We start from the raw sequence: 25,092 nt of genomic DNA, 5'->3' as shown, positions 1-25,092 counted from the left end.
AGGCTACTCCCCACACACTACATGCAATATCATTTTCATTTCTTATCAGGGCGCAAAGTTTCATGCCGGTGCAGCTCGCCTCCGAGTCATCCCTCTCCCAGAGTTGCCCGGACTTTCACACACCGGTACAATAGTAATAATCCGGCCACAGATTTTGACAATCGTCACCGACAGCGGGGTTCCACTCGTAAAATTGGCTGTGAACCAACAATTAGCACGACTTCTCAGGAGCACAAAACCTTTCAGTTGGGGAAAAACTCACGTCAAGGAGATACCAGCACCGGACGCCATCGCCCAGCAAAACTCGTCAGGCTGCTGTAGGTGAAATCGCACGCAATCTTTCGTCATGCCTTCACGGACAGGCGAAGGTGTCTGCACAGGCTGCGGTGCTCCTGTTGCAGTTGATGATGGCTTGGTAGACGTAGTCATCGGCATCGACGTTGTCAACTGCGTCGGCCATGGTGCGCCTGGAGTACGTGTTATCGGCGTATCCGGGCGACCTATACAGTACCATGCATCCGAAACGATGCCGCTGCAATCACGGAAGACAGTCGGATTCCACTTGACAAAATCAGCCATGCTGAAACTGCCAAACACAAGTACGATAAGGTCGCACGTGTCGTCGAAAGTTGTCTGATACCATCGCGCGCAATCATTGGGGTATCCCAGAGGGACGTTGCCCTCGGTTGGCTTGGTGGTCTGGTGTGCAGGCAGTGGGAGATTGTCATCCGCATATGCGCCAACACAATACCATGTATCCAACCAAAGACCCAGACAATTGCCGTCAAGAGCTGGGTTCCACGACAAGAACTGCTCCTGTGAAAAGTAGTTGTACAGTTTGACAATGTCATTGCAGTTCTGATCAGCTGTGGCCCTGTGGTAAACTTTACAGTCGATCGGCATAGGCCCATGAGACGGGATCGGTGAGAAGCTCGAGTCAGCTGCGGGCAGCGTAACTGGTGTGTACTTGGTGGGCTCTGGAGGGGCGGTAAACTCAGGCTGAGCCGTTTCCCATTCGAGATCCGTGTTACCCATCTGCCGCTGCACCCCGACGCACACCCAGTAGTCGGCGATGAGCATCTCACAGTCCTCCTTAGCCGCGGGATTCCAACTCAAAAAATCGTCCATGGACTTTAGGCCATATTTGTCAAGCATTCGCTGACATGTATCACCAGGGACAACGCGATGCCACGCATTGCATATTGCAGTCTGACCTGCGAGCGTCTGGGTAGGCGGCCACATCTTGTCGGTACTCGTGGTCAACACGTTCCAAGAGGTGACTGGGTGCAAGACTGAGTATGTCGAGTTGTAAGAAGTAGTTGGTGTTGCAGAGTTTGAGGTAATGGTCGTTTGTGACGTGACCATAGACGTCAATGTGGACGTGGGGTTTGAGGTTGCACCGGCGGAGCTGCTGGGTCTGGTATTGATTTCTCCGATCCTCACACAGTAGGCCGAATCGAGCCAGAAATTGTTGAGGCAGTCAGAGGAAACGGCGGGATTCCATTCGAAGAATTGACTCAGTGAGATACCGTAACGCTGGGACACAGTCTGACAATTGTCACCAGAAACGACGGTATGCCATCCGTTGCAATTCGCCGGCTGTCCTGGATGGACCACACCGTCAGGGCTAGAGGTTTGAGCCACGACGACTGGAAAAACGGAGCTCAAAGCCAGCCAACATACTTGCTGAATGGACGGCCGCATACTGGCAGCGGGAAGGATAACTTCGCGATACAGTGACCGATGAAGCACGCAAAAGAAAAGTGTCCAGATCGAATGCTCAAACACTGGACGTCGATATGAACTACTGCCAGGAACGCTTGGTCCGGCTTTGGCGTACAATGTCAATTGAACAATTGAGCTAAAAGACTCAGGTTGTGGAAAAGGTTCGCGGGCCCAGGGAAGAGACTGAGACTCATGGTATCCACTGACCAGAATGGACAGTCCCGAAAATCCAATATTCCAGCCGTTGGAAAGGATGAGGATTCAAATTTCGGTGGACGTCGCATATAGGAGTAACAACATTACTCATAGCTTGGCTGCATACTTTAGTCACACAAAGCTGCGCACTTTGATTTTTAGCCGTCATTCTAGCTCGCACTACTACATTTTACCTGGTCTCAATGAGCTTGGCGTGCTGCAGCAACCAGATACGTACATTGGCCTCGGATAGCATGCAAGATTAGAGGCTACTTTGGCCTTGGCCCTGCTATAGTGCCAAGCACGGCACACATTAATCTAACGCAGGGTTTAGTCTATCAGAGGGAACACCTGCCGTTTTGATCGATGATGACGGGAACTAGCAAGGGTGAACGGATCTGACCAAGATAGCACGTTAACAGGGCTCACGCCGAAGGAATTACAACCGAACTCTAAGCGCGTGCAATTTCAAGGACGAACCCAGGGTAAGTCAATGCAGTCCAACATGTTGCGACAGACGTGTCTTGGATTTGTGCATCCGTTCTCTCCGCGACCTTGCCGAGTCGATCCAGATAGTCTTTTTCTTCGTGCAAAAGGCATCTACAGCCCATCGTCCTGAGATTGTCATTCGTTCACTTCGCGACACTATCCCACATCACACTCATTCATCTTCTTAACAATCATGTATTTTTCTCCTACCTTCGTCTCTGGCCTCTTGCTAGCCAGCGCGGAAGGGGTCCTGGGTGGCAGCAGATTTTGGGAGGCAAATGCGCCAAACCAGCGAACAAACTCCACTCCGGACTATCTGGGTTCTGAGACACATAATTCAACGTCTCCACTTATGAAGCGCGCTTTCTCCATAGAGAGCCGGCCAAACGACAAATTGGCCCCGCGCCTCTGGCCCGACAAGAAGATAAGATACCACTTTGAAGATCCAGAGAATTTGAGGCTCAAGGGAATCTGGGAACGGGCCATAGAACTATGGGCACCTCTCAAAGTACACGGCTTTTCTTACGAAGAGGTGTCCTCCAGGGATGAGTGGCAAAGCAATCGCGACACCATCTTGCTTATCAAATACAATACTGATGGCAAGCTATTGTCAACTTTGGGCATCCCACCTATAAACGAAGCGGCAAATGATGGTAAGCCTACTGATGCGGACCTGGGGCCTGTAACGAATCTTTCCGACAATGAAGGCATCGGTCAGGACGATATCCATGCCAACATAGCCCACGAGCTTGGTCACGTCTGGGGCCTAATCCATGAGCACCAGAATCCTCGCTACTGGCGCATCACTTCTGGAGACTACAACAATGGTTGGAGCCTTTGGAGTGGCAGAAGTAGTCAGCCCAAATTTAAGCCTAGCGACTTCGACTGCGAGGCTCTCAGCGATTTCGCTGCAATCAGCAAGACTCTAACTACCTTGGTCGCAGCAGCGAGAGAGGCGAATGATCACAATTTGATGGATGAACTACAATTCGACCTGGATCACATTTGCGTTTCCATGAAAGTTGCAGGCAAATGGGGATTTAGTGCAGCCGAGTGGCTTCCGTATCCATCCTTGGACAAGAAGGTTTCAGACGAAAGTTTTGATCCAAATTCGATCATGATGTATCCATCACGTGCAGGTGGAATAGGTCTAGGGGACGACCGTGAAGTCGTTCTCAAATACGATGATGGCAGTCTCATCCCCAATCGGCTAGCACCCAGCCCTATGGACATTGACCGTCTCGTCACGCTCTACGGCAAACCAGCTTTGTCCGTACCGGGCGAGCCGCACAACTCGAGATCGAGCCAATTTTTCAACAGGCTTAAGAAGATAAGGAGTGGAATATCGCGCGCTGGTGATACTAAGGGCGGGTCGTGCGATGGATGAGGGGGTATATGTACAAGCAAAGCCGCAGCCTCGTGGGTAACCAGGTTGTCGTTTCTTCCTTTGACTCGCATGTCGCTCCTTGTCTGTTCTAGCTTATATTTTTCATACCTCATGTAAATAATATGCTCGCCACTTAAAACTTTGATCACTCTTAGTGGCAAGGTAGTCACAGTGGTCTATAGTCACAGTAAGCAAATCTCCAATCATGGTATCAGTCGGCGGCGAATCACGTATGAGGGGCGTTTTTGTGCATGTTGAACGGCACAATGTGCATACGTCGACGGCTAGATTGGTCATTGACCACATGTATCAAGGCCGATCAGACTGACTTTCCAGCAAGACCCCAGTCGGCCTGCCTTTAGGTGTCTACAACTCAGGCCTGGCGCCGCACTCGAAGTAATTCCTTGGTTCGTAGGTAGGTAGCTCACGTCGCCCGATATTCTCACCAAGGGCTTTGGTGAGTGTACCGTCATCAAGGTCGATAGCCCATACCATAGTCCTGTTTGTCAGTCAGCAACTAGTAATGAATGGTAGGAATCGAAATGGTAGTACTTGCCCTCCTAAGCAATGCTGGTGCGCAAAATCAATCTTTGATCCCAACGTTTGAGTATCGTCAAATGAAACCCACTGGTTCGAATCCCAAGTGACGATCTTGACAGCGGCCTTCTCGTCGTACGTGACAGTGGCACCTTTAGCGATGACCTCGTTGATCTCGGCCGCCGATAGTACGCCGGGTGTGCCCGTGCACGCACCGCCGTTAGCGCCTTCGCTAAACTCGCATCCTGCCGTCATGCATCCTGGGTCTCTCATGGTAAAGCTGCGACCGTAGAAGCCGAGACCAAGTACGACACGCTCTGGGTTGATGTTGTTGCGCCACAGAAGCTCAAGACCCATCTTTATCTCGGTCAGATTGGTATGCGCCTGGGCGATAGGGCCGAGGCTGTCGATACTGGCATCCCAAACGCCGTGAATGTCATACGTCATCATGTTGAACCAGTCGAGGTATGGTTCCATCTCCTGGAGATTGAAACCACGGAGATACCAGTAAGAAGCTGGCTGTGGGGGATCAGCTTCGGTGGAACAACGTGGAAGCGGAGTACCATGAAGGCTGGCCACTTACGAGTGTCAAACTGATGCCGTACTCTCTACCGGAAGCATTCAAGCGCTGGCGCAAACGTCTGAGGAGATTAACATAGTTGTCGAAGTCTGCGGGGATACCGCCTCGATCTTCTGCTACAGGGCTAGAGCGCATAGGTCAGTGTATGTACGAAACACGACATAGGTCTAATCACTTACTACTCCCAATCCAGATCGACACCATCCATATTATATCTCTCCATGAAAGTCAAAAGCGAATCGAAAAACTTATCTTGATTGGCCTCACTAGCAGCTAAGTCGGAAAAAGCTGTTCGATAAGGTCCAGGATCATTCATTGCCCACCCTCCAACAGCAATCCAGACCTTGAGATCAGGCTGCCTCTCCTTGAGTCCGGCCACACGACCATAGCGTGATCCGGTGCCAGGATCCATGTCCTCGATGTGGAACGTTTTGGGGTTGATCAGCGCAAAAGCAAAGTTGATGTGCGTCCAGTGTCCTAAGGGAATTTCTTCAGGTTCCATGTTACCACATGGACGTTGATAATTCCAGCCCTCGTAGTAGCCGATGGTACGCGCGTCGGCGCTCCGCTTGGAAAGATCGCACTGAGGGTGCGGTACAGGATCGGGGCCGCAGAAATCGATTGTCGTACCGCAGAAACCGTGCTCACTGCAGCACACGTTGAGCGGGCATTTGGTCAAGTTGGCATACTGGAGGCCCCAGTTGTTGCCATCGCACTCGGATTTCCGTTCGCAGTCGCTCGTACATTTGGGGCCGCAGAATACGGGGCCAAAACCACAAACACCAGTACCGGTGGCATCACTAACCACGATTGTTAACCAACTTTCTTTAGAAACCCGTGGATGTCTTCCACTCACAGAGGGCCGCAACAACCCAAGTCGCAAGGCTTTGTTGCGGTGCACGTATAGTCGGGCTGATTATTGATCGCCCGCAGAAGCATTTCTCGAGCCTGCGGTGTTGTTTCCATACCAGCGACGCTCTCTAACAGTGACTTGGTTTCTGCCTGCCCACCGAAGGAACCCAAATTGAGCGCCTGCACCGTCAATAGGAGGCTAAGTCCAAGATAGAGGCACCGGAGTGAGGCATCCTTAGGAGCCATGATGATTGCCGAAATATTTTCCAAAAAAGAAATCCGCACAGTGACTAGCAAGTTTTCAGCGCAGTCAACAGTGGACAACACTCGATGAAAGAAGCTGTAAGGGTGATTAATTAGGTGAGAGTTGGACAATCGTGGGACGCGAGAGAAACAAGCAGGGCGACTTCCGGATTCGCTGCTCAATGACGGATGGGCACATCAGGGGTACCTCAACATTGTCGTCTTCTAAGGCGCGTACTATCGCAGCATGTCAATGAATAAAGACGCCATCTAGTGTCGGTTTCTGTTCCTTGAACATACATGTGCCAAGATGAACGAAGGATGGGGTTAAATTACTTATGTGGGTCGGCATGGACCTCGGGTCCCTGCAGGAACCAGACGCCACTAATATCAGCCCGCTCGGGCGGTATTCAGCCGCCGAGTGTCGCTCGGTCTTCAGCCCGTATCGGGCATCGCGACTCTGCATAACGTGCTAGTTACTACTTGCCTTGCTGCAGGTCCATACGTAGTACATGCAGGATCATTAATGTCAATTGTATCCTTGGATGGCGTACCTGCTCTGGACCTAGGGGTCAAACCAGCATAGTAAAAACTCAAATACTACAGACGGGCAGGCCATGTCGCATACTATCTGCCTGCCTGTTTCGTCGTAGTACTTGTATCTACATGTTAGAGATTTCAATCTGCATCTTGACATTTTGACCGAGAAGGATCTCACCAGACCACAAGTCTTGGACGTAATCATAACGAGTCTTGGCTGAGCCTTCTGGAGCTCTATTTCCAGGCGAGATAGGTGTTCCTGGACGGTTGAGCACCTTGTGCGAGTTTTTCCCTTTTGTCACTTGGGGCTTCTCCCCACCTGCTCACAGCCTATCAATCAGTCCAACCTACACACAACTCTGGCCTTAGACGTTTGATCTCTTCCTCCATACACATTCATGTCGCTCACTTTGGGCCAGCTTTACTAGCCGTCATGGTCTCTCAGTCAGTCTTCAGCCTTATGATCCTGCTCGGCATGGTCAACTGCTACGTACCACATCATTCGCATCATGGAAGACAAAGTAGAAGTTTAGAACATCAACTCCACCGAGAGCGTGCATCATCTACCAACCAGTCTGCTTCCTCGGCCCCGCTGCCACTCTCCAAACGAGATGACGATCCGAGCAGTATGCAATGGATCAAACGCTGGGCAGCTATCGGTGACAGCTACACGGCTGGCATTGGTGCCGGCAGACCCCTGGGTCACAGAATCACCGCCGATGAAGTGGCTATTACAGCGCCTACTGGCCTAGAAGAAGTTCGCGACAACTGGAAATGCTCTAGGTATGATATGGCATACCCTAAAGTCATCGAGGCCCAGTTTGGCTCCCATGTCGAGAAGGACGGCGGTTTCCAATACCTTGCTTGCAGCGGCGACCGTTCAGAACAAATCTACCAACAGGCGAAGGCTCTGAAAGGCGAGCTCGACTTTGTCACTTTCACCTCTGGCGGAAACGACCTGTGTCTGGCCAAAATCATCGCGGACTGCATCATGTTACCCTACGGCAAGTCCACTGCTTGCGAGACGGTCATCGCCAAGGCCCAAGAGAATGTCAAGTCAATCATTACGGACAACATACTGCAGATTTTGGAGGCGCTAGATGAGAAGATGAACAAAGATGGCATCGTGGTCGTGAATAGCTACGCCCAGTTCTTTGACACGACCGAAGACAATTGTGATCGTCAGTCGTGGGATATTGCTTGGTTTCTTCCGCTAGGCTCTACCTATGAGGCGCTCACAAAGGCTCGTCGTCATACTTTTAACCAGCTCGTCCTTGACATCAACAAGGCCATCCGTGAGGCTGTGGATCAGGCCTCTGAAAGCGACAAGATCAATTATAAGGTCGGCTATGCTGAATGGGACGACTGGGTATCCAAAGAGCTCGACGCCCGAATGTGCTCCCCGAGTAGCAATGGCGACTATCCAGATCCCAAACAACCAAACATGCATTTTATCAAGCCCGACACGCATCCCTGGGGTGGCTGGGAAAATGATTTCGATCGGCAGGAGCTGCGCAGGCGCGACATTGATCTCGACGAACTACTGAACTCGACGAGACTATCCAGTTCGGAAAAACGTCGCGTCAACCGCCTAAAGGCCATGATGGAGACTCGTGACAGGAACATCGAACGCACACTGTACGACTCAGTTCTTTACAAGTCACCTGATCCGCGTGCTGCCGTCAGGCACAAGCTGGATCCGCGGGCGCCCTCGCCACCAGCCTGCCCTGGAGACGGCGGTTTCGACATGACTCTGGGCATGGGTATGCCCGACCGCGTGGGCCAGAATGTGAGTATCCTTCACACTCACGCGAGTGGTTGACAATGTTCACCTCGCTGACACGTGTAGTTTCACCCCAACGAAGCCGGTCACCTCACTATAGCCTCCTTTGCACTCGCTGAGCTTATGGATCTGCGTGCCATCGTCCTCGGTGTCGATTCGCCTACATGCGAAGCAACTGTCAAGGACGAGTTTACTTGTTTCTCGAAGACTGGCAGTAAGTACTACGTCAGTGGAAATCGCACCAACGAGAACTACGAAGGCTTCTGCAAAGAGGTCGCTGAAAATCACTCGTCTAACAAGATCAACTGGAGCTATTCCAAAATCTACGACGAAGGCACACCGGAAGAGCACGAGTATGTCGTCACACTGGGGAATGACGCCTCGGCATTCGATCAAGACCAATGTGTCGATTCGATGAAGAAGCTTATGAACTCATGCGACACATCTGACAACCCAATGAACTGGAAGGGTGGCGGGCGATACGTTCGTGACAACGGAGACTACAAATATGAGCTCCACCCTCGCCGCAATAACCGCCCCTGGCCATGGCCTAAAAATCCTTACGGCCGATGCGAGGGCTGGTACAAGGGGACCCATGGACGTTATAAGGTTGAGGGTGCTGGCTTTGCCACTTGGGATCATGGCGGAAAGACTCTTCGGCCTAACATGGACAGTTGCTATGGACTCGGTACGACGTTTTGGAAATTCGAGTACTTTGACAACCCGGCTGATCATGATGGGCACGAATGGTACGCTACCTTCAGTACGCCAATCTGGGTTCGCGCGCGCTGTTGGAACAACAACAAGGTGGTCAAAGCTGCAGGAGGATGGACGAATGGGTGTAAGGGTAATGATTAAGAGCTTTCTCAGAGTAATTTGACTCATACTCAGATGAAATCAGGGGTAGCGCAGAATAAATCGCAATCACGTTCCAACACCCTTCGATGACGGATCTCGTCTTGCGCGGTTCGTTGGTTCATGTTTGATTGACTTGCTCATCCCTCTTCACATTCTGTCACTCACAAAACACCAAATCCTTTCGACTCCCAACACGCCTTGGTGCTCATTGACGAAACATCATGTAAAGCGATTGGAAAGTGCACCTCGCTTGTTCTCCCACATCATGTGGCGGAAGGTGCATGTTCGGGATCGAAGCGGTAGCGATGGAACCATAAGTAAGGCCAAGCCTTTAATGTCTTGACAGACTTACTTACAAGCTTCTACTGGTACATTAGCTTCTAGTCGGTCTATACAATTCAACGCAACCCGACCGAGCTGCTAGCGCCCCCGTCGTCTAAAGACCTTCCGGGCCCACGCAAGTGCACCTTGCGTATCGCCATCCTGCACTTGAACGACCCGCATGGATCCTACCCTGCAGCGGCGAACAAGCTGCCACGCAATCATGAAGGCTTTGTAAGCATAGAGAAGAACCTAGGGTCCTTCGGTTTCTGGCGATGTGGTCACATCCAGGTACCGCAGAAACCAATCGACATGTGGTTGAACCAGGTCTGAGATGCGTGATTCACAAAGAAACTCACACGACGGCGCATGGTCTGTAAGCTGGTACAGTACTGCATCTATGCTCCCTTCGATGATACCACTAGTGTGTGTAGGTGACCACATTTGTAATTCAATCATCGCCGTCTCCCAGGTGATTTCATTCAGCGAAGCCTGCGTTAGGTCTGAATTGTTTCCGCGTGCCCGAGCAAAAGGCTCTAGCGCAACAAGAGAGGACCTGAGTGGCTCCACTCTGTCTGTGCTCAGAATACCTGTTATCGTAGACCAACCAGACACCTCTCTAGCACTGGAAATGAGGAATTGATTTATGTTGATAGTTGCATAAGGGTCGAATGGAGACAATGTAAGTAGATCCGGACTGGAAGTCAAGAACTGTTTGACTACTTCGGAGAATTGTGTTGGTGGGCCAGTCTGTCTCAGGAGTAATTGCTTGTGTGCCCATTCGCCAGAGTTTGGTGCTGTCCAGTGATCTGTTGCGCAAGGCAACTCCTGTTTGATTTCTAGATGCGATAATGATCGGGGGACCGAAAGCGCCTGGTACCACAAAGCATCCATCTGATGTATGGCAAAGCATGTTCGCTTATGCGTTTCGTTTTGAACAAATTGATGCCAGAGAGATTCTAAATCTGCTGCTGCAGTCGCTTGGGCTGGTAGTGGTTGCATAAGTCTACCCGCTCGCGCCAACGTGACGATCTTCGAATGTATCTTCAAGCCATACGCTGACGATGTTCCGCAGAGATACATCATAGTCAGGACCTGTAGTAGAAGATAGGCTTGCACGGTCATTATTCTCTGAGGATTGCCGAGCGTCTCTTCGTCGTTATTGGATTTGAGCAACGCGCGAGATTGGTAATAGCATCTTAAGGATAGGCTAGCACCGGATGAAGCTCTCTCTTGATCGTCCGGATCTTCGCCATATTGATACCCAAGAGCAAGCATGCCATAGAGTAGACTTTCATCAGCTCTATTGCTATCGAATGTTGGCCGATGAATGAACGGCAGGAACGAAGACAGGTGGATGAAGAACAACTCGATACCTTGGGCAACCTGCGCTGTGGAATTATTCCAGTCATCTTGCAGTTGTGGTGAATCACCTGAGTACCACCCGCTGGAACTGCACAGGCTGGAAAGATCGAGGTTGTCACTAAGTGTGTTGGATTGAAGACTTTGCATATGTGTGACTTCCAGCCGTGGGTCCATCTCTGTCGCTAGAATCCTCTGCAGGGTGACGTCGATGTTGCTCATCGACTGTTCTGGTAAGAAGACGGAAGCCACACTCTTGTTTGATGTTGCGATGCCCCCAAGCTCATGATTTGTCGTAGAGTTGTGCTGCTGGCTGTGGCCATCAAGAATAGTCCGCCATGCTGTGTCAAGATCGAGGTCGCCCATATCATCCGGTGTAACTGACACAAGATTCCTTTGTTGCTCGTGAACCGAGACCGGTGAGACTCCATCTGGCTGTACTCTCGACTGCTTCGTGAGCTGGCGGGCTTGCTAGTCAGGATGCTTTCTTCTGGTATGCCGCTGTCGGAGGTCCGATCTTGAAAATGTTGCTGCACAGAAGTGACAGGCCAAGGAGGCCCCTTCTCGAGTACGTGCATGGAGGGCAGCATGTCTTTTGAGGTTTTCGTGTCGTGTAAAGCGACTTTAACAGGTTTGACATTGGAAGGGCTGGAAAGATGGCTGTTCTTTGACAGGATGAGGTGCTACACCTATGGATGCCATACTGATGATGTTTGCTAGAGATTTCGGTAACAGCTAGATGCGTTTCATTCATTCACTTCAAGAAGTACTTGCATCCAAGGTAATTGTGCTTATCTCCCACTAGCAGGGGTATGTCCTATCGGATAGGCCCCTACGGGCATTTAGAGGCGCGTCGTTGCTCATACAATTCATCGTTCGGCAATTGGTTATATGCACTTCCCAGACCCACAGCGTCGAGATGGTTCGTGGCCCTAGGGGATGCAGACGGGAAGTCATGGTCAGTGGCTTGCGAGAAGGAAGCGGGGGTGGTTGGGGAATGGCGACCTCGGCCCGATCGGCGTCTGAACAGTGGTACACCGCCGCTCCGCGAAGTCCTTACACATCACATCACTGGCTGAACGTCATGCAATAATATCATTACTGCCCTTGGTCGTCATGAAATTGTACTTGAGATGCCAGAGTATGGACAGGTGAGGTATCGAGTCAGGGACAAGACCATAGTTACACGCGAGAGGTCGCAGTTGTCATACTCAAGTTTTCCAAACTATATAGCAACTAACTACTGCCACCACGAACACAACTATAACCATCATCGATCCGCTGGATGACACCCTTACCTACTACGACGATCGCCCTCAATACATCTCGTACCGCCAGTTGAGTCGTACCATCTCCTCTGTGACGCCACCTCGAATGACCTTCGCAATCTGGTCCGGATCGCAAGAGTCGAGGCGTTTGTTCTCTCGACGAACAAGCCAACGGTAGAAGGTTATGGTAGCTGCAAATGCCAACGCACAGCCCATCAGCGTACCGAAGGCCGTGTAGAACTGTGGTGGAGCGTAGTAGAGGTAGGAGGCCCAAATATTGGAGGTGCCACCGATGGCATTGACTAGCGCTGACGCTGCTGCACGCTTAGCAGTTGGGCGTGCAAGATGTAGGTTGATAGTCTTGTACAGTACAAGCTGTGGTCCGACGGAGGCGAAGGGGAGGATCATCATGGAGAAGTACCTCGCACCGACATTCAACGTCGTCATGGGTATGATATACATGACACAAGCGATGGCGATACACGCAAGGATGATGCGATACGCTACGTTCTTGCGATCAGAGTACCACATAAGTCCGTAGTAGACGATGCCTGCAAGAATGTATGGTGGGGCAGTCAGTAGAAGACTGGTGTTACCCTTGTAACCCAGAGAGGCGACCAGCGTCGGGAAGTAGTTGGCGATCGATCCTTGCGCCTGCGAGAGGAGATTACATAGAATGAGGAGCAGCAACTTTGGGTCACTAATCGCCATCTTGAAGCCCTTCAGCACACTCTCCTTCTCGGTACCCTCTGCAGCGCCCGACTCGGATTCGATGCGCCAGACTGCAAGATCACGCTGAATCGGGGAGAGTATTTTGCTATTATGTGGAAATTCTGGCATAAGAAAGGCGCAGATTCCGCCGATGCCAACCGTAGCAGAGCCTTCGATGATGACTAGAGATACGTCAGCGCTGTCAGATATATGCAGCCATTGACGCTCGTCTACTTACATAGCCATTGCCATGCACGGATGCCATGCTTTCCATCGAGCTCGAAGACACCAGCAGCAAAGAGGCCACCGAATGCGTTACCGAATTGTTGCGCAATGTACAAGGCCGCGGTGCGCTTCCCAAGTTCAGTCTTGTTGTACCATGCTGACAAGTAGTACATGGCTCCAGGGAAGAATCTAGAACAAAGTATTAGAGTCAGCGTAGATCTTTCGAATGTCTTAGTGGTTGGCTCACACAGCCTCTGCCGCCCCGAGAACAGCGCGTACAGCCAACAACTGACCATACGTCTTCACAGCTGCCGTCGCAGCAGAAATCGACCCCCAGATGACCACAGCCACGCAGATGTAAAGTCCAGGCCTCGAGATCTTTGCAATGATCTGTAAACATGGAGGTACGAAATCAGTGTGTGTCTCGCATGCGTTTTGTGTAGGCACAGCTTACCAAGTTGCTCGGAATCTGGAAAGGGAGGTACCCAACGAAGAGGATCGAGATCGCCGTCGCAAACTGTTGAGTTGTCATGTCAAGATCCTCCATGATACCTTGTAACTTCGCTGCAGCCAAGTTTTGACGGTCGATGTAGTTCAATATATAGAGGATACCAATGATTGGCAAGACGATGCAGTCGATTTTGCGAACAAGCTTCCGGTTGAGATCCGAGATCTCATCTTGACTTAGATTGCGAAGGGAATGTGGCATACGCTTGTTGTGGATAATGCCTATCTCGACATCAGTATCCGCGGTTCCGACTAGGTCGAGCTTCTTCATCTCAGTCTCCATTGTCGCACAACGTGGCTTCAAATGTAACGATGAGGCCAGGAAAAATGTAACTACAGCTTGTAAAGATGCCGATGAGAGACGACCGATATCTCGTCACAATATGTCATGATTTATAGCAGCTATGCCATAGTATTGTCATTGATTGAGACTACATGACACTGAGAGGAGCACCCGAGCTGAGGTACGTTCCGAACTGGTGGGTTCCGATTATCGTGTGCTTATCTGCGTAAGAAAGTAAGATCAGGGGTAATGCTTGTATGACTCGTGGTCACTGCATGAAGCTAGCGGGCCCGATGGGAGGAGCTCCTCTCTTCTCCTCCGAGCGGAGCAAACCTACACTCCATTATGGTCGGCATCTCGAGTGGAACCAACTTGCTCCTCACAAACTGCACATCGCATGCGATAGCAGCATCATTTCGATGGAACGACAGAGGCTGTGATGCTACTTAAGTGGACGTGTCGACCTATGCACCAACATGACATCTACCTTCCCGTCATCCCAGTGACATCAAGACCCCGTCTCAGCACTTTCTCTCTACTATATTCTTGATATGTATTCTGCCAACCCCATCCTACATCATGAGCTATCCCACAGCGCAGACAACAACAATCCAGAACCCTCGTCTGAGGCTTCTCAATAAGATCAGAAGCGGCGAATTTCCGCTGATGACTTTTGTCGCGATACCTTCTGTTCGGCAAGCGCAAATCGTTGCATTGACAGGTCTCGATGGAATCATCATCGACTGTGAGCATGGTCATATCGGAGACGACGCCATGCACAACTCAGTAGCCGCTATCTCAGCTCTGGGCGTATCTCCGATCATACGTGTTCGCGGACCGACACACGATATACTCAAGCGTGCGCTAGACACTGGGGCGCATGGCCTTATGGTTCCTCAGATCAACACCGCAGAAGAAGCCGCACAAGTTGTCGCATCCTCGAAATTTCCGCCACAAGGTGTTCGTGGTCAAGGCTCGGCCTTTCCAGCTATTGGCCATGGCCTTACAACACCCGAGTATATGAAGTCGGCTGATCAGACAATCATCACCATGATCCAAATCGAGACACGTGCTGGAGTTGATAATGTCGACGCCATCGCTGCAGTTCCGGGTGTTGATCTCATATTCATTGGACCCAACGACCTCGCGCAATCTCTCCTTGGTTATACCCCTGCACGTGGTGACGAGCCAGGGTTCGTTCAAGCTGTCGACAAGATAGTCTCTGCTGCTCGCAAACACGGGAAGTGGGCTGGAAGAATGGTGAACAATGGGACTGCCGCAAGGGAGGCGAGGAAAAGGTACGATACTGTTGCTATCACTGGAGACACGAAGGCAATACAGAACTGGTACATGGCCGAATTCGAGATCGCGAGATCGAACGTATAAGATGCGGAGTCGAATAAAAGTTATCGTCAGATAGATGCGGATAATAATCGAATATATTACCAGTTCATCATATGGTTCTGTACGACCTTTGGGAGCTGCCTCCACCCCATAGCTCTCATTGGACTCATTTATGAAGCTTTTGATAGCTGCACATGACTTCTTATCATTGCTCGTATTCACCTAAGCACATGCCTCAAGCCTAAGTTCTCATTCGATATTTTGCTTGAGCTTCCAATATCTGCAGCATGTGCTTGAGGGTATTTTAAGTTCTTCAACGTCTTTGCTGCTAGTAGCAAAGTTCGTTCCGGTAGGAAGATATCAGTACTGGCAGGTCAAATATAGGAAAAGTTCTCTTATTTATTCATTTTGATTCCAAGAAGTTTAATTCTTGATGACAGTCAATTTGTGAACCTGCGTCGACTAGCATATATAGCCTACGTCCTCTACGAAGAGTTGTCGCCGGATGCAGGTTCGTAAGCGCACCGATTAAGCCGTGTGACCATCGCAATGCTCCCACTCAATCCGCCCCAATTCAAACTTGGGCTATGCACTCAATTTCAATCACGGTGCCATCACCAGGAGGTAACGCCTGCAGGCATGATCTCGAAGGCATCGGCTGAGGTAAAAAGTCGATGTACACCTCATTCATCGCCGCGAAATCCTTCATGTCTGCAAGGTAGACATTATATTTGACAACCTGTTCAAGCGACGAACCGGATAGCTCGAGAACCTCTTTGAGGTTTTGGAGAACCTTTCTCTTAGGGTTGAGTCAGTACGTGCTAAATGATGAAAAGCTGTGATACGCGATGGGAAAACTTACTGTGGCTTGCTTGATCTCTCCAGTAGCTGTTTGTCCAGCACAGAAGACTAGCCCTGGGACTTTCGTGGCGGGGCAATTGTGTGGTTTAGTGGGAAACTTCTCGCTGGAGATGAGTTGACGCGACATGATGGCGGTACGATAGGAGTGACTTCGGAAGAAAAGTGGTCGATCTCGTCAAGCTGGACGCAAGCAGTTCTGTGAAAGCGAGGCTGGAGGTATAGAGCCACATACTGTAATACCTGGGTATATAGCCTTACATTAGCTCGTCATTATTCAAAGCAGTTACTTTACGCTGAAGCTTGGTGGAGGGATGAGGAGCTCCAAGGATGTGGAGGACGAAGCCACCAGGGCGCGCTAGCCCACGGCCCCACAACGGGGAGGAGCTCCTCCGTTGGCAATCGCTCCTCCATCGCAACACTGTATGTTTCTCATCCATGAACTTGACATGATTGGTCTCATCTAGATTTCGGTATGTAGAAAGCAAAGGTGGAGGCGGAGATAGGTGATGATCCGGACTCGAGTCGCATAGTCGGAGTGCCGCTGCTTCGACCGCTTTGTTGATTGCGTTTACTAGCAAAGGCCGCGGCCCCCAGTCGCCGGACCGTACGCAGTCGTATGATGACCTTTGAGCCATCCATGAGATGATGGTTCTGGCTGAGGAGGAGCTCGATCCTTGAAAGTCGGACCTGACGACAGCTGCGAGGTTACACTAGGATCTGCCTCAAGAACATAAGGACTCAATTTCCAAGCTCAAAGGATATGTAGCGATCAGCTTAGTCTTATACACAACACCTTCAATAGATTCATCAATACATCGATCGTCATGGCACCAGCCGCTAAGTTCAATCCCCCATCAGCCAATCTTCCTGGCAAGCCCTTCGTACCAGAATGGGTTCCTCCACCAGTCACTCAACAGAAAGAAGACTTTGCCGAGCTCACTTCCATCGACTTGACTCTAATGGACTCTGATGATCCAGCAGTTGTCGATGACCTTGTTGGGCAGGTTAAGCGAGCTATCCGAGAAGATGGTTTCCTATTCCTGGAGAACTACGGCGTCTCCTTGCAACAACTGCACAGACAGTTCGCTCTTGCACAGTATCTATACGAGAACATAGGTGAAGAAGACAAGGAGCGTCTGCTCTTTAATCCGGAGACTGGTGTATGGTCTGGTTACAAGCATCCATATGGGTTCAAGGTTAGCATCATGTCTTCTATTAACCAATGCTGGAAGACTAATAACAAGGCCAGCGTCACCGTGGAACCCCCGATGGCATCGAGCAATTCAACTGGTACAAACCCGACTGGCAAGACATGAGCCGTACGCCCAAATGCCTGTACCCGTTCATGGATGAGATTGAAGCATTCTGCAACTACCTCACCAAATCCGTTAATCGCCGTCTTCTGACTCTCTTCTCTCGAGTGCTCGAACTGCCCGACGACTACCTCTGGGACAACATCCAGTCTCATGATGGACCCACAGGCGAGGGCTACTTCCGCCATGCGCTGTTCCGTCCAGTACAGAAGCAGACACAGGAAGCGTCCAAAGGTCTGCGTATGCATGGCCATACCGACTTTGGACTCACGACGCTCCTATTCTCTGTCCCGATCTCGTGCTTGCAGATCTGGGGACAGGATGAGAAGTGGTACTATGTGCCATACAAGCCTGGTGCGCTCGTCATCAATATCGGTGATACGCTGGAGATCGTTTCGGGCGGGCATTTCAAGGCTACCAGACACCGGGTTTTTAAGCCGCCCGTGGATCAGTTGAACCAAGATCGCCTCTCACTCGTGTTATTCAACAGTTCTCTTGGCAGTCTGCGCATGACGCCTGCCTACAGTATGTCGAGTTTCTAGTCGTCTGCAAGCCGAGATGCTAATGATTATCGCAGATTCGCCACTGATACAGCGTGAAGGTTGTGTTGAGGACCAGGGGATTTACAAAGAGTTCAAGAAGCGCACATTACAGGGCGAACTGGTTCCTACCAATCGCGAGTGGCGTGAGATTCAGATCGCTACGGCGACAGATCCTACAGACACTATTCACAATCGTGTCGGCGTGCACCAAGTCATCATTGACGGTAAGATCATGCATCAGCGAGAGTACATGGGAGTCAAAGTTGTGTTGCCAGTGTAGACGATATTGTAGCGCGCTCGTGGAAACTATGACGATTAGCACATGTTCACCACATGTAATTGAATAAAGTTGGAACCAAAGAAAACGTGTTAAGAGTCGTAAATCGCTAATCGTATTCAGTCCAACGCCATGCTGATGCTGGGAATCATGCCGTGATATAGTACAAAGTCTTGGTATACACATCATCCCCCTCTTGTTCATCCCTTAACCTCCTTCTCGAGTAGCTCTTTCGCTTCGTTGACCTTGGTAGCCAGGTATGGGCTACCGCCTCGATCCGGGTGGTTCAGAAGCATGAGCGACCGGTGCTTCTTGCGTAGGAGTTCTTTTGTGATGCCGCGTTCGCTGGGGTAATGTCAGTCTCGTGTGCTCTTGGTGGGCTGTGTGGATTTGTCGACATACGGCATTTCTAATATCAGCGCGGCTTCTCTCCGTGTCATCTTGGGCTCAAAGCCGCCCTTGTAGTATCCACGTCCTAATGCTCCAGCACCACCACCTGATCTTCGTAGTCCCACAAGTGCTGCGCGCCCCTTTTCGCATCTGTCAGTACTTTTTCTCCTTGACATTCCAAGCTGTTCCTGCAGCTCCATAACCAAGTCGGCCGTAACCGCCAATGCAAAGATGGGGGAGCCATACGAAGAAAGCAGTGGCACCAGCGCCCAAGATCCAGACCCAGGCAGACATGTCTCGTGATTGTGTCGGTCGTACTAAGTGGTTTCGGTTGCTCGAGATTCGACGTGGTGGATGTGCGTGATGCGGAGGCGGAGATTGGGGCGACGCCAGATGGATGCGTCAACGACGGCGGCGAGGTGGTGGGAAGGAAATTTGCGGAGGTGTCTCGGTCGAGATGCATCGCAATTGGCGGGCGAGAATGGCAGATGGGTAGACGTGCACGGGCCACCCAAAATTTCGAGCCGGCCCAACTTCTCGATCCTCAACTCCACACCTTTTCCACGACGCCGCCTCACCACCGCCAACACCTGTGAAGCGTGGTCGACTCTTGCAAACCAAATCGCATTCCTTCCTTGCCATAGCACCGAGCGCGACCGTATTCGCGCCACAACGACAGGATGAGAATCGAAACCTGCTACTTCTGCTCTTCGCCCGTATACCCGTCAAAGGGCATAACATTCGGTATGAAGACCCCAAATCGCATCAACAAAGCTCTTTCCTAACCTGCACAGTGCGCAATGATGCCAAGGCCTTCCGCTTCTGCAAATCAAAATGCCACAAGAACTTCAAGATGAAGCGCAACCCCCGCAAGCTCGCCTGGACAAAGTCTTTCCGTCGCGCGCACAACAAGGAAATGACCGTCGACTCGACCCTCACCTTCGCTCAGCGCCGCAACGTGCCCGTGCGATACAACCGCGATCTCATCCAGACCACCCTCAAGGCCATGGGCCGTGTATCCGAGATCCGGCAGAGGAGAGAGCGCGCCTTCTACAAGGCCCGCATGCGTGGCAACAAGCAGAGGCAGCGTGAGGAGGACAGGAAGCTGGTTGAGGAGAACCAGCATCTGCTGCCACCGAGCGAGCGATTCGCCAAGGAGGAGGTTGAGCAGGAAGACATGGAGGTCGATGTGCAGAAGGTCAAGGAGAAGGTTGCGGCGAGGAGGAAGGAGCTCGAGGCTGAGGAGAGCGAGCTCAGTGAGCTCGAGGAGACGACACCCAAGACGAGGAGCAAGACTAAGAAGATGATGATGAAGAGGAAGGTTGGTGGCGGTGTTGAGGCTATGGATGTTGACGAGTAGGACTCTGTCGCACCATCCAGATAGTCTTGGAGTTTGGCGTCCCACATTATGGTAGATTACGGACATGATTTCGATACCACAGCAAAAGCATGTTTCAACCCCAAAATAGTGTCGTTCCAGTTTTGTGCACTGGTAGAGACAAGACCGGGTCGCTATGGCTTACATCTGGACTCTGAATGCAGATCAAGACTCTGGCCTAGAGGGTAGTTTTCATCAGAACACGTACAACAATTAACAAAGATTCAGTACACAAAGCATACGTTCTCTCGCCTCTTGACTAGAACCTCGGCTCTTGAGCACAGCGCGGGGTATAACCTCATCTCGACCCGGCATTACCGACTCCTTTATATCTTTGCCGTATTGAACGCCTTCCTGTGAGAGCTCCGTCTGTGTCGCTTCCCTACAGGCAACATGGCGCAACCAATTGATCATCCACCTGTGGTCCTCTTCGGCTATGATTCTAGCCCTTTCACAAACAAAGTCAGACTAGCACTACGCATCAAGCAGATACCATTCTGTAAGCCTTCTCCCTGCTCGTGACGATCGAAGCACGTACATCTCGTGACTAACCATTGGTTCCGAAGCATATGTCACGGTCCCATCGATGCTACCCAGACCCCTCATAACATCAACATTCGGCCTCCAGTACCGCAAGATACCCATCCTCGCTATTGGCAGGGAGATCTACTGTGACACTTCGCTCATCATTGAGGCACTAGAGCACTTTTTCCCAGTGGACAAAGGTTGGGCTACCGTGTATCCGCCGATCGAAGGTGTAAGCGGATGGGCGTATCGTGGGCTCGTAAGAGGATTCGCGAGCTTTTGGACTGACAAACCGCTGTTTCGGACGACTACCGGATTTATCCCTTCTTCTGTCTGGGCCTCAGACTTTGGTAAAGATCGCGCTCAGCTCATTGGACATCCGCTCTCGCCTGAGAAGTTGCAGTCTAAGATACCAATCCATCTTTCCAATCTAGATTTGCACCTCTCCATGTTGGAACCTATGTTCGGGTCGGGTACTTGGGCCATGCCGACGAGGACACCTTCGCTCGCTGACATCAGTTTGTATTATCAATTGAGATGGGGTATCGATATCGCTGCTGGGAAAGGTATCAACAATCTTAGTGGTGGTGGAACAGATGATACAAATGATGATGTTGTGGGACAAGTGTTCAACAAGAAGAGGTATCCAAGCTTGATGACGTGGTTCGATGCATTCGAAGCGTACATCGGCGCTTTGCCGGATCTACAAATAACAGTTCCCGGAGAGGACACTCGGTGGAAAGACGCGCTGAGACGAACAACTTTATTACGCGATGAAGATCTGCTCGTTCCTACGGTGGTGGGGCAACACATCGCCCTTGATACTTCAAGAGGATTGGTTCCGGGAGTGGGTGTAAGCATCGTGCCTGATGACACAGGCCGCGGTAATCCTACAATGGGTATCTTGGTCAAAATTGGAAGCGAAGAGGTGGTCATCAAGCCGGCCGAGATGGGTGAGCTAGATGTCAGAATTCATTTTCCCAAGTTAGGTTTTGTTGTGAAGGCAGCGGGCGGAAGCAAGCTGTAGATTCATCGAAGCTTAGAGAGCGCCAGAGGATTGCCTTTCATGACGAAATGATCACTTTACCGTGAACTTATACTCATGAACTGCCGCGCGATCAAGGAACACGCCAGCCGACTCATCAATTTCTGATCCTTTTCACTCTTTCATATGGGGAGCGCCAGCAACATACAGCAAGCTTATGAAACGATTTGTTCTAGATTACAACATATCCAGTACAGGGCACTTCGTACCTCGGATGTATGACATATTCCAATATGTGTCTAAACATTCGGTATCGCCATGTACCCTAAGAACATGGCGCCTAATGCGATTGCAAATCCTGAAACAGCAAACGCGCCCTGTAAATCATTTCTCTTCACCGACCAAACTATACCAAAGATGAAGCTGAACAGGACTATGACGACGAGGCAACAATAGATTGTAGGCCAGTGCCAGTCTTCCTCGATGTGGAGACCCCATCCTGTCGCCATCTCTTCCGGGGTTGCTTTAAGCTCTTTTGGAAGTCGACGTTTGGGTAATTGATTCAGGGTCGTCTTTTGGCCAGCTACAATGGAGTGAGGGTCGAGGAAGTCTCCCTTCAACATCGCCGGGCCAAGTACAGGCACCAAACGCCGATTTCGGACTTTTGGAGCGGGATAACAAAGATACTCCTTGTCAGACCCAACTCGCTCTTCTGGTGGGATACACAAACAATAGAACCCTAAAGCTTGATCGTGGTGCCCGTCACTTGTGATTCCACACACATGATCGTGACGGTAGATATTGGCAGCGTTACTGTAATTGACTTCAAACTGTCAAAGGATTAGTTTAAGAAGAGTTTTGTTTTCTCTTCTAAAGCATACCTGGGTCAGGCTAAGAGTTCCAAGACTTCGTAAGGTAAACCATCTACGCTTGACCAAATACCATTTCCGTAGATGATGAAACAACTCACGGTCATCGTTGATGCTCCGAAGTACCTCTTGCTTCAACGTCGGTCTCGTTCTCTTGTCGTTCACACAGATCAACAGACGGACAAGTTCCTCTTCTGGATCTTGATGCTCTGTTTCAGAAACCGCGATATCAGGAATTGGAATTGGTTGACCAGGACCAGACTGCATTTCATGCCCCCCCTGTTCGGCGTCTAGATTCGACTGCTGTTGGACTTCGCTCTGCCGACGGAACAAGCCCAGCATATGTCGAAAGAGTCCGAATATCATCACTCCACCAGTTCCGGCATTCTCTTGAGGTCTGTATCTCTCTCGCAGCAACTTTTCAAGCTCGCCCGCAGCACCAGAGTCTAGCTCAATGAAATCGTCGTACATACGCTTACCCCGCTATCGTTAGTGTCAGCGTGTTGTCAAACGAACTTTGTATTGAACATACCGAAGTCCAGTGCACCCGAACCTTTCCTGGGGAGACTTCTGGCTCCGACGTCGGCAGAGGTAAGTATTGCATAATCCTGTCCACAAGCAATGGAAGGCTCAACGCAAATATAGGTTCTGGAAGAGTATGGTTTTTTCGCGACTCGATGACGTTCCTTGCAGGCATCTTCGGAGATTCCAACCCGTCGGAGGTATTCCCTTCATCGGATAAGATTCGTGGCACAGCTTCTTCTGTTGTGAACACCATGCGATCATCTTCTTCGTTAGTCTTATCGCTTATTTGACGCATTAACACATCGTACGCCATGTCCGTTGGTTCATGCTGATCTGGTGTCCCGCTAGTAATACTCCCGAAATTTGTCGAATCATGTTCTAGAAGCGCAAACGGTGATTCTTCTTCGTTGTACATCAACCACTTTCCGGTTTGTATGGTCTTTTGATCGAAAACCATTGGAAGATCGACAATAGCGATCCGCGAGATCTCATTTGGTTTGTTTGTAGTGGGAATATGAGACAGGGCCAGTACTGAGATAGGTCCGACGATACCAGTCAGTCCAGGAAGCGTTGATGTCGTGTCGAAGACTTTGGGCCAGCCGTTGTACATTGCAGCAAGCATGTACAAGACGTGAGCTCGACTAACCTTTGCGTCTATCCTCAGGCAGCGACCAGATTGGGTACACATAGTCAGGAGTGTTGTACTATTCCCACCCCATGCTCCGTGAAAGAAAGCTTCAGCTTGGACTAGATGAAATGACAAAGGTTGTCTTAAGAGTTGATAGTAAAATCCGAAGATGAGAGCCTGATACTTGAAGTATATGGACTTGTGCTTCTGCTCGTATGCTACGTTCGTGCTGTCAACTCGAAGCAAATAGTCCTGCGCAACGTGATTGTGAAGCCATGATAGGCTATCTACCGACTCGCCCTCCAGCACGCATTCTAACGCATGATAAATCTTCTCGGTATCTGCAGGGAAGCCTTGATTGGAGAGCATCCCAATACGAGGCTCATATCTTCTGCTAACACGTGCATCGTCGGGGGTTCGGATAGTGTAGCACACCTCAGCAGTGTGTCCATAGTGCCCATCTGCTTTACCCAGTTATTCCAGGTGATCAGCAGCATCTTTTCCGTATTGCCAAGCCTGCAGCATGGCATCTTTCAGAGTACGACCAGCTCCAAGTACATCGATCATGGACTCAGGCTTGTCACGAGGCCAGGAGATCTGAAGTGTCAGGCTCGCGCTTGAATTCAATCCTCCTGCAAGCTGGTCTTCGTGGCGATATAAAACACATGCTTGACTTTCGCGGATAGGCAGTCCATCAGTACATAGATCAAGCCCGACCTGCTTCCAAGCCTCTGCCATAGAAAAGGCGATCGGAGACATAGCATCGAATGCCGCCGTATCTCCTCTGAGGAGCCAAACAAGCATGTTTTTCACATCTTGTGTCTCCGTTTCGTTCAGCTGAGGGACAGCGTGTACCGATAGCTGATCAGGTGCGCCTTTTGACAGGCTCTTGCGCATCTCCTTCTTGATCGAGTGTGCTATCTCTCTAGCACACCCAAACGACCTCCAGGACTCGACACTCCTCTTGATATGTGTTCTCAGCGCAAGCGCAATATCATTCTTGCGGTCTAGAACTTCAACAAAGACTTGGATAAGAAGTTCTTGAATTTCAGTTGATGGCAAACAATCATCTAATGCTGAAGTGATCGCTACCATAACCCACGTGAAACCGTTCACATCGTCTCGGGTGGTCGTCTTCTTTCTCGGATGTTTCGAGTCATGTACCGATGATCCAGTCTGTAAACTCTGTGTTATGTTTCCTTTGACCTTCACACCATGATAGACAAAATTCACCCCCGGCCATCTCTTTTCCATCTCACGTGCGTCCACAAGGTCATCCCTTTTGAGTAAAGCTTCCCGTTCTTCACTCAGTAGGTCAAAGAGGTCGCTTTCATTCTGTGCTGCGCGAACAAAGTTGCCGAACTTCTTGCCTTGATCGATAAGCAAGGCTAGGTCTGAGATCAATAGACCGAGTTGAATCAAGCCGTTGGTACCTGCAACGATCGAGACTGCCATAGTTTTAGGCGTAGAAGAGGTCATCTTGACAGGATCGGGGTTTTAATTCTATGACACACGACACTAAGGCTCACTAGGCTCCACAGCAGACACACGAGAGATCGTAGGCGACTCGGGGGGGGGGGGGGGGGGGG

General features: G+C 50.6%; 14 protein-coding genes across 16 annotated transcripts; 6 read left to right on the top strand and 8 right to left on the bottom strand.

Annotated features, from left to right (window-relative positions):
- Window positions 1-258: 258 nt before the first annotated feature.
- On the bottom strand, window positions 259-1,704 carry AA0111_g12768 (hypothetical protein; the record flags this gene model as incomplete). The annotated part of the gene is made up of 1 exon (XM_028646789.1): window positions 259-1,704. The coding sequence occupies one exon, from the start codon at window positions 1,702-1,704 to the stop codon at window positions 259-261; it is 1,446 nt and encodes a 481-aa protein (XP_028499642.1).
- An 898-nt stretch (window positions 1,705-2,602) lies between these two features.
- AA0111_g12767 (hypothetical protein) lies at window positions 2,603-3,796 on the top strand (the record flags this gene model as incomplete). The annotated part of the gene is made up of 1 exon (XM_028646788.1): window positions 2,603-3,796. The coding sequence occupies one exon, from the start codon at window positions 2,603-2,605 to the stop codon at window positions 3,794-3,796; it is 1,194 nt and encodes a 397-aa protein (XP_028499638.1).
- Window positions 3,797-4,162: 366 nt separating this feature from the next.
- AA0111_g12766 (hypothetical protein) lies at window positions 4,163-6,011 on the bottom strand (the record flags this gene model as incomplete). The annotated part of the gene is made up of 5 exons (XM_028646787.1): window positions 4,163-4,295; window positions 4,425-4,852; window positions 4,917-5,037; window positions 5,093-5,713; window positions 5,770-6,011. 5 exons carry the CDS (start codon window positions 6,009-6,011, stop codon window positions 4,163-4,165), a joined length of 1,545 nt encoding a protein of 514 aa, XP_028499629.1.
- Window positions 6,012-6,981: 970 nt separating this feature from the next.
- On the top strand, window positions 6,982-9,189 carry AA0111_g12765 (hypothetical protein; the record flags this gene model as incomplete). Its single annotated transcript, XM_028646786.1, has 2 exons — window positions 6,982-8,337; window positions 8,398-9,189. The coding sequence occupies 2 exons, from the start codon at window positions 6,982-6,984 to the stop codon at window positions 9,187-9,189; spliced, it is 2,148 nt and encodes a 715-aa protein (XP_028499637.1).
- A 573-nt stretch (window positions 9,190-9,762) lies between these two features.
- Window positions 9,763-11,238, bottom strand: AA0111_g12764 (hypothetical protein; the record flags this gene model as incomplete). Its single annotated transcript, XM_028646785.1, has 1 exon — window positions 9,763-11,238. The coding sequence occupies one exon, from the start codon at window positions 11,236-11,238 to the stop codon at window positions 9,763-9,765; it is 1,476 nt and encodes a 491-aa protein (XP_028499633.1).
- A 950-nt stretch (window positions 11,239-12,188) lies between these two features.
- On the bottom strand, window positions 12,189-13,866 carry AA0111_g12763 (hypothetical protein; the record flags this gene model as incomplete). The annotated part of the gene is made up of 4 exons (XM_028646784.1): window positions 12,189-13,033; window positions 13,090-13,265; window positions 13,324-13,466; window positions 13,531-13,866. The coding sequence occupies 4 exons, from the start codon at window positions 13,864-13,866 to the stop codon at window positions 12,189-12,191; spliced, it is 1,500 nt and encodes a 499-aa protein (XP_028499641.1).
- A 579-nt stretch (window positions 13,867-14,445) lies between these two features.
- Window positions 14,446-15,252, top strand: AA0111_g12762 (hypothetical protein; the record flags this gene model as incomplete). 2 transcript variants are annotated; one of them, XM_028646782.1, is made up of 1 exon in its annotated part: window positions 14,446-15,252. In XM_028646782.1, one exon carries the CDS (start codon window positions 14,446-14,448, stop codon window positions 15,250-15,252), a length of 807 nt encoding a protein of 268 aa, XP_028499634.1. The 2 variants fall into 2 exon arrangements, with proteins under 2 accessions (XP_028499634.1, XP_028499635.1); XM_028646783.1 differs by having other exon boundaries at window positions 14,641-15,252.
- Window positions 15,253-15,784: 532 nt separating this feature from the next.
- On the bottom strand, window positions 15,785-16,198 carry AA0111_g12761 (hypothetical protein; the record flags this gene model as incomplete). Its single annotated transcript, XM_028646781.1, has 2 exons — window positions 15,785-16,009; window positions 16,073-16,198. 2 exons carry the CDS (start codon window positions 16,196-16,198, stop codon window positions 15,785-15,787), a joined length of 351 nt encoding a protein of 116 aa, XP_028499639.1.
- Window positions 16,199-16,895: 697 nt separating this feature from the next.
- Window positions 16,896-18,206, top strand: AA0111_g12760 (hypothetical protein; the record flags this gene model as incomplete). Its single annotated transcript, XM_028646780.1, has 3 exons — window positions 16,896-17,267; window positions 17,321-17,909; window positions 17,962-18,206. 3 exons carry the CDS (start codon window positions 16,896-16,898, stop codon window positions 18,204-18,206), a joined length of 1,206 nt encoding a protein of 401 aa, XP_028499640.1.
- A 197-nt stretch (window positions 18,207-18,403) lies between these two features.
- AA0111_g12759 (hypothetical protein) lies at window positions 18,404-18,887 on the bottom strand (the record flags this gene model as incomplete). Of its 2 annotated transcripts, XM_028646777.1 has the most annotated exons (3): window positions 18,404-18,548; window positions 18,606-18,733; window positions 18,840-18,887. In XM_028646777.1, the coding sequence occupies 3 exons, from the start codon at window positions 18,885-18,887 to the stop codon at window positions 18,404-18,406; spliced, it is 321 nt and encodes a 106-aa protein (XP_028499627.1). The 2 variants fall into 2 exon arrangements, with proteins under 2 accessions (XP_028499627.1, XP_028499628.1); XM_028646778.1 differs by lacking the exon at window positions 18,404-18,548 and having other exon boundaries at window positions 18,560-18,733.
- Window positions 18,888-19,273: 386 nt separating this feature from the next.
- On the top strand, window positions 19,274-19,953 carry AA0111_g12758 (hypothetical protein; the record flags this gene model as incomplete). The annotated part of the gene is made up of 2 exons (XM_028646776.1): window positions 19,274-19,337; window positions 19,388-19,953. The coding sequence occupies 2 exons, from the start codon at window positions 19,274-19,276 to the stop codon at window positions 19,951-19,953; spliced, it is 630 nt and encodes a 209-aa protein (XP_028499636.1).
- Window positions 19,954-20,364: 411 nt separating this feature from the next.
- AA0111_g12757 (hypothetical protein) lies at window positions 20,365-21,523 on the top strand (the record flags this gene model as incomplete). The annotated part of the gene is made up of 2 exons (XM_028646775.1): window positions 20,365-20,470; window positions 20,538-21,523. The coding sequence occupies 2 exons, from the start codon at window positions 20,365-20,367 to the stop codon at window positions 21,521-21,523; spliced, it is 1,092 nt and encodes a 363-aa protein (XP_028499632.1).
- Window positions 21,524-21,780: 257 nt separating this feature from the next.
- On the bottom strand, window positions 21,781-23,485 carry AA0111_g12756 (hypothetical protein; the record flags this gene model as incomplete). The annotated part of the gene is made up of 3 exons (XM_028646774.1): window positions 21,781-22,311; window positions 22,363-22,833; window positions 22,883-23,485. The coding sequence occupies 3 exons, from the start codon at window positions 23,483-23,485 to the stop codon at window positions 21,781-21,783; spliced, it is 1,605 nt and encodes a 534-aa protein (XP_028499631.1).
- A 492-nt stretch (window positions 23,486-23,977) lies between these two features.
- Window positions 23,978-24,982, bottom strand: AA0111_g12755 (hypothetical protein; the record flags this gene model as incomplete). Its single annotated transcript, XM_028646773.1, has 1 exon — window positions 23,978-24,982. The coding sequence occupies one exon, from the start codon at window positions 24,980-24,982 to the stop codon at window positions 23,978-23,980; it is 1,005 nt and encodes a 334-aa protein (XP_028499630.1).
- Window positions 24,983-25,092: the final 110 nt, after the last annotated feature.

This window comes from Alternaria arborescens (assembly GCF_004154835.1).
Source record: "Alternaria arborescens strain FERA 675 chromosome Unknown contig_104, whole genome shotgun sequence".
Lineage (NCBI taxonomy): Eukaryota > Fungi > Ascomycota > Dothideomycetes > Pleosporales > Pleosporaceae > Alternaria > Alternaria arborescens.
The sequence above is the reverse complement of the archived record's forward strand: the minus strand, read 5'-3'. Positions and strand labels throughout refer to the sequence as shown.